The sequence below is a fragment of the Tenrec ecaudatus genome, chromosome 4 (assembly GCF_050624435.1).
Source record: "Tenrec ecaudatus isolate mTenEca1 chromosome 4, mTenEca1.hap1, whole genome shotgun sequence".
NCBI classification, from domain to species: Eukaryota; Metazoa; Chordata; class Mammalia; order Afrosoricida; family Tenrecidae; genus Tenrec; species Tenrec ecaudatus.
Window position 1 is genome coordinate 123,818,695 of NC_134533.1, and position 12,967 is coordinate 123,831,661.

At 47.2% G+C, this 12,967-nt stretch overlaps 1 protein-coding gene across 1 annotated transcript in view; it reads right to left on the minus strand.

Annotated features, from left to right (window-relative positions):
• Positions 1 to 4,776: 4,776 nt before the first annotated feature.
• Positions 4,777 to 12,967, minus strand: part of SCN3B (sodium voltage-gated channel beta subunit 3) — a 28,246-nt gene continuing 20,055 nt past the window's right edge. Inside the window, exons 4-5 of the mRNA XM_075546740.1 lie at positions 11,458 to 11,596; positions 4,777 to 8,882 (exon numbers count right to left, since the gene is read on the minus strand). Of these exons, the coding sequence (XP_075402855.1) occupies positions 8,819 to 8,882; positions 11,458 to 11,596 (203 nt within the window). The 3' untranslated portion in view covers positions 4,777 to 8,818. The remainder of the gene's footprint in view (positions 8,883 to 11,457; positions 11,597 to 12,967) is intronic.

Genomic DNA, 12,967 nt, shown 5'->3' on the forward strand with positions numbered 1-12,967 from the left:
AGAGAGAGAACTCTTTTGTGGTCTCTGGCCCCCAAAGAGATGTGAGATCATTAGGTTAGGAGATGTACTCCATCATCCTTCATACCAGCCCCAGGCAGTTTATAGATTCTTGATCAGGAAAAGGTCCTACCCAATTGGATGAGAACTATTCAAACTGGCCATTCTTTTCTGTACCCCTTTAATGCAGGGGTGTAAGGAAGGTCCTAGAACAGCACAAGGGAAGGAAGGTTTTGCCACTGATACCCCAAAGCATAGCAAGTGGTTAGCCTGGTGCCTCCACTTTGACAATTGAAGAAAAAAAATTTTTTTTTCTTTCTGCTCACTCTCTAAGTATGTATGGTTTGGTGTGGCCAAGCATAAGACATCCCCCAGGGACTCAGGATGAGAAAGCCCCAGGGGCCCAGCTAGAACCAACAGCCTGCTAGGAAATGAATTGTAAAGAAATGGATTGAGATGTAATCCCTGCAAGGGGTGCATATGCAAGGCTACATTGCTCTTGTCCAGAGCTTTGGGTGAGAGACCCTGGCCTTTGAGCCAGAAGACGGAGGAGTGTGCAGACTGACCAGGAATTTTCCCTAGGAGTAGTCAGTCATTGCTGTGTGCCCACACCTGGAGCCAAGGTTATTCTCAGAAACTTTGGATGGCAAAAACGAGAAACTCTGATTTATTTCATGGATAATTATTTATTCAAATTACCATATATACTTGATTATAAGCCGACCCGAATACCAGCTGAGGCACCTAATTTTACCATAAAACCTGCATTAAAATGTGCTGAAAAACTCAGCTTACACACGAATATATATGGTACTCCATCTTAAAAGTCTTGTGGTGGGGCTTCTGGGATGGCTTAGATGAGGTTCCTTGCTGGGAGCGGAGTGAGAGAGAGACCGCGCTGCAGAGAGCCCTGCTTCTGCCTTAGTTCTCGGGACCATTCCGGGGAGGTGTCAGGGTGGCCGGGATGGAGGTACATTGTGGGCTAGAGGAAGACCCATGCTCTCTGGTGGTTGGGGACATTTAGAGGATGGTCCTTGACACCTTTGTTGTCGATGAATCAGGGGCCTCCTGTAGGCATCCTTTGTGCTAATATTTTTGGGTTCTTTTTACTCCCAAGCTACAAGAAAGCCAAGGACTCGACTCCCAAACAAAAACTTTTCTCTTTTCTCCAGTAACCTGTGAAAGAGAAAGGTGTGTATCCTTACAGATAAGTCTGGGTATGAAACAAATCTGTAACAATACAACTCAAGGCCAGGAAGTTGCCCAGGCTACTAGAGAGCATAAACACTCCACCACATTTGAGGGCATTTCTTCCAGCTAAAGCGTTCTTGGTTATTCTTCATGTAAGAATCCCAGAGGTTTTCAGCCAGGATTCCTATGGGAAAACTTTTTAAAGCCATGCCCCCTTTCAAAGAACTTGCCATTTCTCGCCAGCTACCCAGGTGAAGGGTCTGAACCTGCCCTCTCATGGAGGAACTGACAAGAAGATTGACCGCAGAGCCCTCACTGTAACTCTCCCCCGCCCCTCCCCAGGCCATCAGGATAGCACCCTAGGCCAACTTGAAGCTCTGTGGGAGATGGGAGCGAGTCCACAGACCCGGGCTAGAGACCCGGCTGTGCCATTGGCTAGCTCTGTGTCCGTGGACAGGTTGGCAACCCTTCCCTCCCTCTCCCCTGTGCTGTCATTCATAACCGAGGGGTTGAGGCCAGATGATTTTTAAATGTAGGGTCTAGCTTCAACATTGTCCTAGGGGGTGAGGTAGAGGTGAGCCAGGCTCAGCTCCCTCTGACTTGGAAAGGGCCCTGTCAAAATGGACCGAGCCGCCTGGGCCACAGCCCCTGGGCATCTGCAGGCGTGGCAGGGCGGGCAGTGTGGGCTCTGGGATATCCACGGTAGACACATGTCCTTCTTTAGGGACTTGGAGGGCTGCTGTGGGGAGTCTGGGGGCCGGGAGTGTTAAGCTAGGGGGCTGTTTCTTCCGTCTTTGGCCTACTCTGAATTTCAGGGATGTGTCTTTAGACTTCTCTGTAAGATAACAGAAAGAGGAAAATGGCAAGAAAGCCACTATCTCCAGTTGGACCTGTCTTCCTTCCGTTCCTCAGCAATGGAGTCTTTTTTCCTTCTTTGTAGAGGAAACAGCAGCGAGAGACCGATTTTTAGTTCACCCCCCTCTTGGCTCAGCCAAAGTCCTGTGGAGGCTTGTATTAAGTGTGGAGATTTTGCTAGCACTAAGAGAACCTGGGATTGTGTTTTGCGGGGGGTGGGGGGGAGTGTGGTGGCAACCAAAAGGCCTCCGCCGAATGCTTTGTGGGAGTGGGCTCTCTGCACGCACCACCTCGCACCCAGCCTTCTCTGTGCCCGCTGTACCCTGCAGGCAGCATCTCCAGGGTGAGATCCTGGGAAATGACTAGAGAGAGACTCTTTCTGGACTCCTGCTGGCCCCGGGAGGGTCCTGTTAGTGCCATAGCATGTCACTTCTCTCAGCCTGCAGGGTAGCCCAAGCCAGGCTTGCCGCCCGAAGGAACAGCTCGCGCCCTCCAGGTGGCAGGCCTGTGGTCTGGCGCCCACTCTTGCATCACTGTCCACTCCATCCAGTAAGAAACTTGAAAGCGTCTCTCCCGGGCTCTTCCCTCCTCCATCCGGTGGCCAGGCTGTGGGACAATCATCCCATTCACCCCTAATATCTACCCTCTTCCCACAAACCCCAGCAGGCTGGCACCACTCCCCTCCACCTCGATGTCTTCTTCCACAAGCTGTGTCTGGGGGGGCAGAGAGAAGCATTTTTTCTGGAAGGCCATCTTTTACCACCCCTTCCTGCCCCACCTTGTTACCTCACTCCTTCTCCCCCTGGCTCTGTTCTGATGCGTTCTGACAGCTCGGGGGGGTTGGGGCGTTGCTCTCTGCTGTGACCCGAGGACCCCAGCAGGCCGGGAGCCTGGACGGAGCCTAGGTTCCTGGCGAGAAGCGCCTCACCTGCCAAGAAGAACTGTTGCCAGGTGATCTCCCTCGTGGGAAGCCCTGAAGGACAGTGATTGTCATGTTGCCCTGTGGCGCTGCTCTCAACACGCGGAGACCCTTTGCAGAAGCAAACTGGGGACCTCTGCTCCAGGCTAGACAGCTGGCTCTGTCTGGGGAGTTGGCCTTGGGCTTGAGTGTCATGTGCTGAGATTGAGTAAATGCAACCATGTTTTGCCAATGATAATGTGTGGCTCTCCACATTTTCTTCCCCTGCCCTCGAGAGCCAGACCACTCTCTTCACGGACCCGACCATCTCCCTAAACCCACGGTGCTTTCCCACCCACACAGCCTAAGAGGGATGGGTCAGAGGCCGCGATGGCCTCTGGGTAATCCGGACACGGGGCGAGTGGGGTGAGACACGGGGAACAACCCCTGCACACGCACTGGGCCATATGTGGGAAAGAAGACGGTTGACTGCAGCCAAGTTGTCTGGCTTCCGTATTTGGATCTGTAACTGTACTTTGCCTGGCGCTGTGCGCAAGGTCTGGAAACTTACTGCTAGTACCTAGAAACCAACCGGGCCACCCAGCCAAATCTTAATGTCAAGTAGCTAGTCATGAAAGTTCAGTATGAATTAAAAGAAAAATAAGTATTGAACTATAAATAATAAATGGTGTGTGGGTGTGCTTATTGCTTGATTCATTGGTGTTCGTTGCCCTACATGCGTTTGCTTTCCCCGCAGGATTACAGCAAGTCCTAAAGGTAGAGGCGTGTATGGCTGGTGGGGGGCACACATATGCACACACCCATGTACCTGCTCTAAGAAATCCACCCCGCATCTGGACCCACCTTCCCAGGGTAGGGAGGCAGCCTGAAAAAGCAGAGGTTGATAGGAGGTGTCTAAGTCCGTCTTTGAGTCCACACTGCAGCATCACTATTGACGTGGGTGACTCTGAAGGGAACCCATTACTGCAAGCTTCAAGGTTTTAGATATAAAGTAAATACATGTGTACATCAAATATGCGAGGACTGCACTCATTTCTTAAAATTAATTTCATTGTGATCCAATCACTATAGCCATGACCCAAAGGGTTAGCTGTTCAACTACATCCAGAGAGCCCTGGGAAGAAAGGGTTCGCAATTCCCTTCCGGACACCCCGCCAGGCAACACCCCGGGCTGCGGTTCTACGCTGACACACCCGGGGCTTGAGTCAGCACCAACCCCGTGTTTTTTGTTGTTTTTAAAGAAATTATTAATAATTGCCATGATAGAAAATGTGCTGGAATATGTATCTAGATGGCTTTCTTGAAAGTTTCCCTGTGGAAGTCGTCGGCGAGAGCTTTGCCGCCGCACCTGTGTTAGGCAAACTCGCAGCATTTTCCTCGCACTCGGTCCCTTGCCTGGTGACTTGAGGTTGGGCCGGTGAATAGAAGCCCGCACCACGTTGGCTCTTGTCTCCTTTGCCCTGGGCAGGAGGGACGTGGAGAGTGTGTATCACACTTTTAGCATACAGTTAGGGTTCAGTGCAGTGGCCATTGTCTGGGGGTGTATCCCCAGCTGTGAGTGCCGGAATCGAGGCTGCGACTTAGAAAGTCACAGAGAAGCCGTGTAGAGTAGCGCAGCATAGTGTAGTAGGTAAGGCAGCTTCTGAAGATGTGTGGGCTTCAAAACCTGCTGGCTTTCCGTGCCAATTTCCACACACTTCTAAAAGCCCCGTCACATGTAGCAAATGTGCACAGGTAGAACGAAAAGAGAGCTAGTAATTTTTAGGTATATTTTATTGGCTGATCAGGGAATTTACATAAAAGTACTACATACAGGCATTGGGTTGTCAAGGGCTTAAGTTGTCAAGAACAGTAATTTCTAGAGCTCAGAAAAAGATTGACTGAAAATCAAGAAAAAGCAGTGTGAAGAAGATGATACTGTGGAAAGGGTCCGTCCGTCGCAAGACTGCAGGAGTCAGTCCATTGTGTCTGATGTTTCACAAACGAGGCTCCTGTCCTTCAGCGCATCTTCCTCACCACGCACTGTCCCTCTGATGCAGCGCTTGCCACACAATGAGAGTATTACTGGCTCTGAGGATCAGCTAGTCTGCTAGAGGTTCAGTTTGATCTGTAATTCACACTGGGTTAGAAGTACATACCGACGCGGTCCTGCTTATAAACTCTAGGGAGGATGGGAAAGTAGGCTGAACTAAATGAGGTGTTGCCCACGTTAGAATCTTGGAGATTGGGAAAGGTTGGCATGATCATGTTTTTCATACCTAAAACCACAGGGCGCAGTGTGGTCTGGACTACTGTTTGTCACCAGGAGTGCTACCCTATGTCGAGGGAGAGGAGGGTTGGAATGACAGAGTGCATACTATTCAGACACGTTTGGAGCAGCTAGGCAAATTCATTGAGATGGGGCCTTTCATTTATGAAAGTAGAAAAGAGGAGGCTTTTTTCATTTCCATAAAAATGAGGGCAAATGGGTTTATAGATTTGATGGTGGGTATATTTTCCCTTTTAATCAGTGATTTTTGTCGGCTTCTCAGGTAGGAGAGGATACTGTGGTCTCTTTTTTAATCGTTTTATTAGGGGCTCATACAACTCATCACAATCCATACATACATCAATTGTGTAAAGCACATTTGTTCATTCAGATACTGTGATCTCTTAACCATTCACTTGGCTACCCATGTCCCAGTATCTTCATGCTTTGAAAAATGACTCTTCCATGTTTTGTCCTATTTCCACATTGAAAGACAAACTAGTAATTCAGGGACTAAATAGTATGAATGTGTGGGTGTTTGGAGATGAATAAATTTGGTGATTAAGTTTTCAAGATGAACGTGAAAGCTAAGGATAGAGTATGGACAGGGACTGACAAAGTACTTTCACACCAGAGTTGGGGCTGTAAGATAAGGCTTGGCTGACTTAAAAGTCTACAGGGCAATGTGCTTTCAAGGTCAACTGAGTTAACAATCAAGTTCATGGCTGGCAAGCAAGCACTAAGAAAGGGAAGATGAAGTAAGTGAGTTTTGTTGCTGAGATTCAGCCATTGGAAATCTCCAGCACCAAGACAACAAATGGAATTTCTAAAGTGCTGATAGCCCTTGCTAACCCTTCTGAGCCCTTAAAGAAGCGACCACATGCCAGGCAGGACTTTCAGAGCAATGTACAGGTAGTCGGAGTCCTACTTAGGAGGAGGGAGAGAAATAGGCTGTGGTCACAGTTATGGTCAAGTCTCCCAGGAAAGCGTACTTCAGGGGAAACAGTATGCACATACCAGTGGAAGTGAGAGCCCAACTCAGGTTGACTAAAAGCACAATGCTAGCATCTGCCAAGAAACCAAGTGTCGAGGAGCAGTATAGTGGTTGCGAGAAGGTGATAAACACACCAGGACACGCAAGAGAAGCACACAGCAGATGGAAGTTCACAAAAGAAAGAAGAGGCTCCGCTTAGCAGCTGTGTGACTTGGTGAAGGTCCTTGACCTTGGAGAGCGTCCCAATTCTTCATTTGCAACATGGGGGGGAATTGTATCCATCTTCAGAGGTTAATTGTAGAGGAGAGATGCTTGAAATGAAAGCATTTTCTTAGCTAGATAGCCCTAATGAAAGGATGAGGTAAGTTGAGAAGTTATAAGAAGAAAAGAATAGAGAAGTTAAGTGGTAAAGAAATGCTAAAGTACTATTCACCTTCATTACAAATCACTCAGGAAACATTGGCTGACCCTGGCTTACTAATATATATATTTTTAATCCAGGCAAATTACATATCACTTGATTGCAAATTAGATGCAGTCTACTGTAGCCAAAGAGGAAAGTGGACTGACAGTTGGTAGCTTGCAAACCCCACCATGAACCAGCCACGTGACCAGGAAAAACCTCACACTACTCCAGGCATCTTGCTCTAACATCAGAAGAATTATCTACTGGCTGCCCCAGTTTTACAGGGGTTATGCCATACATTACCTATGCAGACAGCCTTAAATTTGCTGAAGGAATGTATTTTCTTCAGCAAAATTAGACTCTTGAAGGCATGCTCAAGGATTTATTTCAATTACTTCCTCAGGGATGGATGAAAGAGGGAAAAAAAAGTTCTCAGGTGCAAAGCCAATGGAGTATGATCTTTCCCCAAAGATCCCACAGAGGAGAGATCCAAAGGCGATGTCCCGCATCCAATTCCAATGAGAAGTCCCTTCAAACGTCTCAGATTCCTTAAAGTATCATTGCCACTCTCATCAGTAGGTCCTTGAGGACCCCGTAGTTTGACCAGTCACTCCAGTTAAAATAAAACATGAGCTAGTAAGTAAAAATGTCTTCTAATGTTCCTCTGCTCTCCCCAGAGGAGAAACCCATTCTATGGGTTCACAGGTAATAGTAATTGCAAGCCACCTAAAGCACCCCTCCCTTCTGACTCCACACTGGCTCATCACTTGTCTCAGACTAGAACATCATTTATGCATCGCTCTGATGAAACATGGAGAATGTCCCAGATTCCCAGATCTTGACTCACAGGAAGGTCTACCTCATATCCTCTGTACCTTTTTGGCCAGCTACCTGACATCAGTTAGGTTCAGCTAGGCAACTACCCCATTCGTTTCCAAGTTTTACAAAACAAAATGATCTCATCTCTCGTGAGTCTGCTGAAGTCAGTTAAGTCCTGCAAGATGAGGAATAACACTGAACCACAGGACATCTGGGAAAAACAAAACCCTTGGAAAGTTCCGTCCCAGGGGGCTGGGGAAATGCCTCCCAGGCCTCTAGTGGTCGTATGCTTATGGGGAGTACACTGTGTATGGGGCCTTCGGGAAGTTTGTGGAGCAATTCCACTATTTCATTCCCTTTCCACACATTTTTGAGGATTCCTCATGTTATACCATCAGGATCGAGACGATGGTTTTAAGAAACAAGTTTAATAGTCTTCCCTAAATCTATCCTTTGCATCCAACCGGCTACAGAGAGTAATTTAGATCATTCCTGATGATATTTCTAAAACTGGAGAGCCTAGTGGGACATGCTTTGCTCTGTGCTCTTGCTAAATGGCCAGGGACGGGGGCGGGGATGTTTCAAAGCAGTCCGTTTCATGACTTAGGTCTTGGCCTGCACTAATCACTCCCAGAGCGACTTCTCTCATTGGCGGGTCCATTCTCTTGTAGCAAAGAGAAAGGGCCAGCTCCAGCCAGGTAAGAACTGAGAGGTGTTAGTTCCGGTGCTTGTTCAAAGTCATTTGGAACACGGAGGAGATAACTAGCTGTAGAGGGAACTGCTTTCTTGAAAACCAGAGAGGGTGAAATTGAGGGCAGGTGGGAATGTTGCCTCCTCAGTTCTTCTGGCAAAGTCATGGTACCCAGAGGTCTAGTTGCATTAGGTTATCGAAGATGGAAGTTGAGTGACCAGTGGATGGGTGGATGAATAGACAGAAGGATGGATACATAAAGGGAAGTGATGTGGCCCCTAGGCCACCCTCCAGATACCATGGACATCACTGAGTTTGGGCTATCCAGTCCCTCAGCATTCAGCCCCTATCGACAATAAAACAACTCACTGAGAATGCCCAGCTCAGCCCAGCACAAAGATTCTTTGACCAAATCCATGATCCTTACAAACAAGGATGGGGGTATTTATGAGGTCTTTGAACTAAGGAGTTTAGGTTGCTCCAACATTCAGCCAAAGCAATGTTTTTTTTTCTTTAGCAACTCTCTTTCTGAGGACTTAGTTTCACACAGTTTTGTGATGGATATCAACTTAAAGAGGTACCCAGAAGGTGAGGCCCTGGGTGGGGTAGGGATTGATGGGTGACAGAGGTTCCCTGTAAATTCTTCCACCTTTATCCACCTCTCCCTCCCCTTCACCTCATGCCACATCCTCTAGCTTCTATCCCTCCACCGGCACTGCAGAACTCTCTTTGTTCTCTGAGGGGATGGCAAGGTAGTCGGACCTGTTGGAGGACAGAGGGGAACAGATCAGTGCTTTCATCGCCAGTGGTGGGAATACGGGAACGAGGGCACAGGGTCGGGTGTCCGCGGAAGAACACTGCCTTTCCTTTGGCAATGCTTCCCAAGGGAGAACAAGAAGGGCCCTTTCAGCAGATTTAGAACAACGGGGTTTTCATATTTGGAAGTGAACACTCCCACCAGCAGTGTATGAGTCTTCTCATTAGCCTATGTTGTCCTCAAGATTTAGAACTGTTATAATTGTGGCTAAGCAGATAAGTATAAATTCTGTTTTCTGATGCCTTTCATTTGGAGTTCCCTGACTATTGGCTAAGTTTTCGTGCTCATAGACTCCGGGGCTCTCTACTTCTGAAACTTGACTGTTCCTTTGTTTTCCTTGTAAGATATTTTCTCACTCTCAAAATGTAATAAAAATGCTATTTTTTTCCTTCTTGTGCCTCTTGTATTTTAAGAAAGCCTGTGTAGTTCATGGTAATATATTATTTTACATTCCCTTAAAAGAGTTTTGAATTTTTGTATCTCTTTAAGTCACTCTATTTTCAGTCTAGTGTGAAAGATGGTGAATCTAATTTTCTTTTGTCTTCATTTATTCTTACTTCTTTCTATGATTCCAAGTCCAAATCTGCCCACCATTGTGTTTTAAATATGCGGTGCTGTCTGTTTTGTGACATGGGTTTGTTTTTTATTCCTGTGTCGGTACCATAAAATCTTCACTTTTATAGCTCTGTGAGGAATCTTCAAACTCTACCCTGAATGAAGCAAACCATTAATGTGCTAGCTGCTAACTGACAGGCCGCAGCTTCAAAGCAACCCAGAGAGGCCGCAGGAGACGGACCCTGCTGATCTGCTGCTGAAAAAATCTCCCCTGAGAACAGTGCAGAACATTACGCTACGTTGACACACGTGACGTCACCGTGAAGCAGAATCAATCCAAGGGCAGCGCACACGCACGTGTGTGTGTGTGTGTGTGTGTGTGTGAATCACCCCCTCCAAACGGTCTTTGAAATGATTTAGACTAGGGGTTCACAAAGTAAGGCCACACGAACTAAGACTGGCTTTTACACAAAAAACAAGAAAAGTGTGAAACAGTTCTGATCTAGCTTTATCTATTAGAGACTGTTCTTGGCCTTTGGCTTCCCAGACAACTTGTAACAGCAGTGTAAGTTCTTTGAAAAACCCCAGTGGGGTGTCACTGAATTTGCAGATTCATTTGGGAGACCATGTCCAGGTTTATAATGGTGAGGCTTTACTCTCCATCTACTTTGAACTGCAGACCTGCTGTTTGGCATTCCGATGCATTACTCGATAGCCCAGGGCTCTTCACTTGAGAGAGAGCCCTTCATAGTGTTTCACTTGCTATTACAAGGTTGCTTTCGTTATCACTGGCAGGGGCTACAGATGGAATTAATGGTGTCTTCCCAAAACATATGGCAACTTGGCTAAGCTCTGATGCTCAGTATTGCATAATTACCCTCTACTTTTATGATTTAATGTAAGTATCTATGGTGTTATGATTCCTCACGTCTGTGATGTTAGTGAGACAAGGTCACGATTCTTCCCGTTCTGTGGTGTTAACGAGATAAGGCAGTCATGTTAATGAGGCAGGATTCCAGAGGGACCTACTACGACCAAGAAAGGAGAAGCAGGAGCAGAGCATGTCCTTGGGGCCCAGGACTGGGTCCTTCCTAGAACAAGCAGACATACAGAAAACCTGCCTGTTGAGCCGGCACTCTGAATTCCAACTTCTAACTAAACTCTTTGTTAAAGCCATCCACTAGTGTCATTGCACTATGGAAGGGCTGGAGAACAACACACCGGGAATTAATTTGGGTGGGGGGGAGGGCTTGTATTAATTTCTTAGCGAATTTCTTCTTTTGGGAGTTCCTAGATTATGTGGGTAGTATAAATTTAAATCCTCGATATTGTGAAGGCTAAATTTATGATTGCTAATCCTCAAGAATCTTTCCTTTTTCTACTTGGAGCAAGACAAAAGTAGATCAACTTCTGTTCTTCCCATGGTTCTGTGGGCTGATTGTTTTCTGGTCTAGTCTTTCCCTGAATTATCGTCCTCTGTGAGTCTTGGCTCTGTTGAGGGCCTCAAATTCAACTCTGCCCCTTGTGTGAGCACTTCCTGCCCAACTGTGAGCACTAAAGCCAGGCACCTGAGCCACCAGGAATGACAAGCTTCCCCAACACAACACTTCCTTCTATTATCATTGTAGACAGTTTTAGCATTTTACTTCCCTGTGTAGAAATCATGAAAAATGGTGCTGTATGTATTTTGGCAATGGATACAATAATGCTAATTTCAGCAGGCTGTGGTGGCGGCTGAATGCCTTGGCTCGGTGAATGGGAACACAGGCCAAAGGTCACCATGCTTGAAGTCAAGTTTTGCCTCTTTTGCTGTCCTTAGGCCCACATGCGCAGACTGTGCCCTCATCTGGAGAGTGGCTAGACTACGGTGCTTATCTCAGAGGTTGCGAGGAAGGCCGTGGAGGATGCATATGCATTGTTAGCTCCTCACCCATGCGAAGCAGCACTTGGCATGCTGGGACTTACGCGTTTTCTTGGGCGGCCTCTTCAGCCTTTGAGACCTTCCTGTAGCAATAGACCATTTCGATGAGTAGCCACAAGGTGAGGAAGACCAGGAGGATGTACATCATGATCTCTGAGACCACCGAGGTGAAGTCCTCTCCAGCTGCAGGGGGAGAAGGGGTCTCAGTATGTGTGTGTCCGCCAAGCTCAGAGCTGCCAGTGGTGTCGCTAGACACACTAGACCTCTTTATAAGTATGGCTTTGGTAACGACTGGCTTTAATGCAACCGAGAAGGAGGCAAGCGATGCCACACCCACAAACTCTCCATGTGTCCCGGTTTCCAGATGCTCTGGAGGAAGGGATGAGGGAGGGGTCCTGAGCAAACGAAGAGACTAGAGAGCTGTGAAAGGAATTCTGGGCTCAGAGAGCCAGGTACAGGTGACTGGGTCCTAATTTTGCTACTTACTGTTGTGTAAATAGCCATTTCCCTTATTTAAGACTCAGTTTCTTAATCTGTAAAGTGAGAAGAATAATTTCCACTTGTGAGGGTTGGTGTGACTATAATAGTCACTAATGAATATTGTTTGAGATAGTGTTGGAGGCTGGGGGATTAACGGGCAATGACTCAGAATATCTTGTGAGAATGTAAAAGTACATGGCAACAAGGGGCGTGCCTCAGTCCAATGATGGAGACCCTCTATATCTTTGAAGCATGCTGGCGAATGTAGTTCTAGGGAGAGGCTTTGAAACCACGTGCCGAGTCAAGGCCCCTGTAATATGGACATGTGCTCAACGAGGCTAGATTACAGACAAGATCTTCCAGTTCATTCCCATCAAAGTCACCGGGCAAACACAAACCAGACCATGGACTGGATGATCCTGTACACTACCAAACTGCCTCAGCCTCCTAACTCTGAAACTCGGAATTGATCCGCCATTTTCCTGCTTACAAACCTCCCAGGGACAAACGCCATCTGCACGCACAGGGCAGCCTTTCACAACGCGGCTCCGCTCACCTCACACCCATTCCGTTGGCAGCCTAGCTTTTCTTCGCCTACACACTGTGGTCCTTGGAATTGTACGGATGTTTCTTCTTCCTACTCCTTCCTACCGCTTCTCTCCCTCCCACCCCTCCCCCATTCCCTCTGCCTCTGCATCCTCTTGTGCTTTTGGGTTTCCTGGAGCAGTCTTCTAGGCTTGACTTCAGTCTCCACTGCTGTGAGTTTCCTCAACTTCTATTGCAGTTACACGCAGGCTCTCTTCTCTGCCAACTTACAAGCACCTATTGACACTATGTCTTTTTTATGAATTAATAGCTTGTAGTCTCCTAGAATTTGAGCTTCTGAATAAGTAGCTGTTCAATGAATAATTAAATACTGGCCTTTTTGGTATCACAACTGAAAAACAGTACATGGGAAATGCACTGATACATGCTCTTTCCTCAAACCCAAACCAAAGAGTTGATTTTACCTCAAAGAGACCCTGCAGGGCAGGGCAGAAGTATCCCTAATGGGTTCCTGAGGCTGTGGTGGTT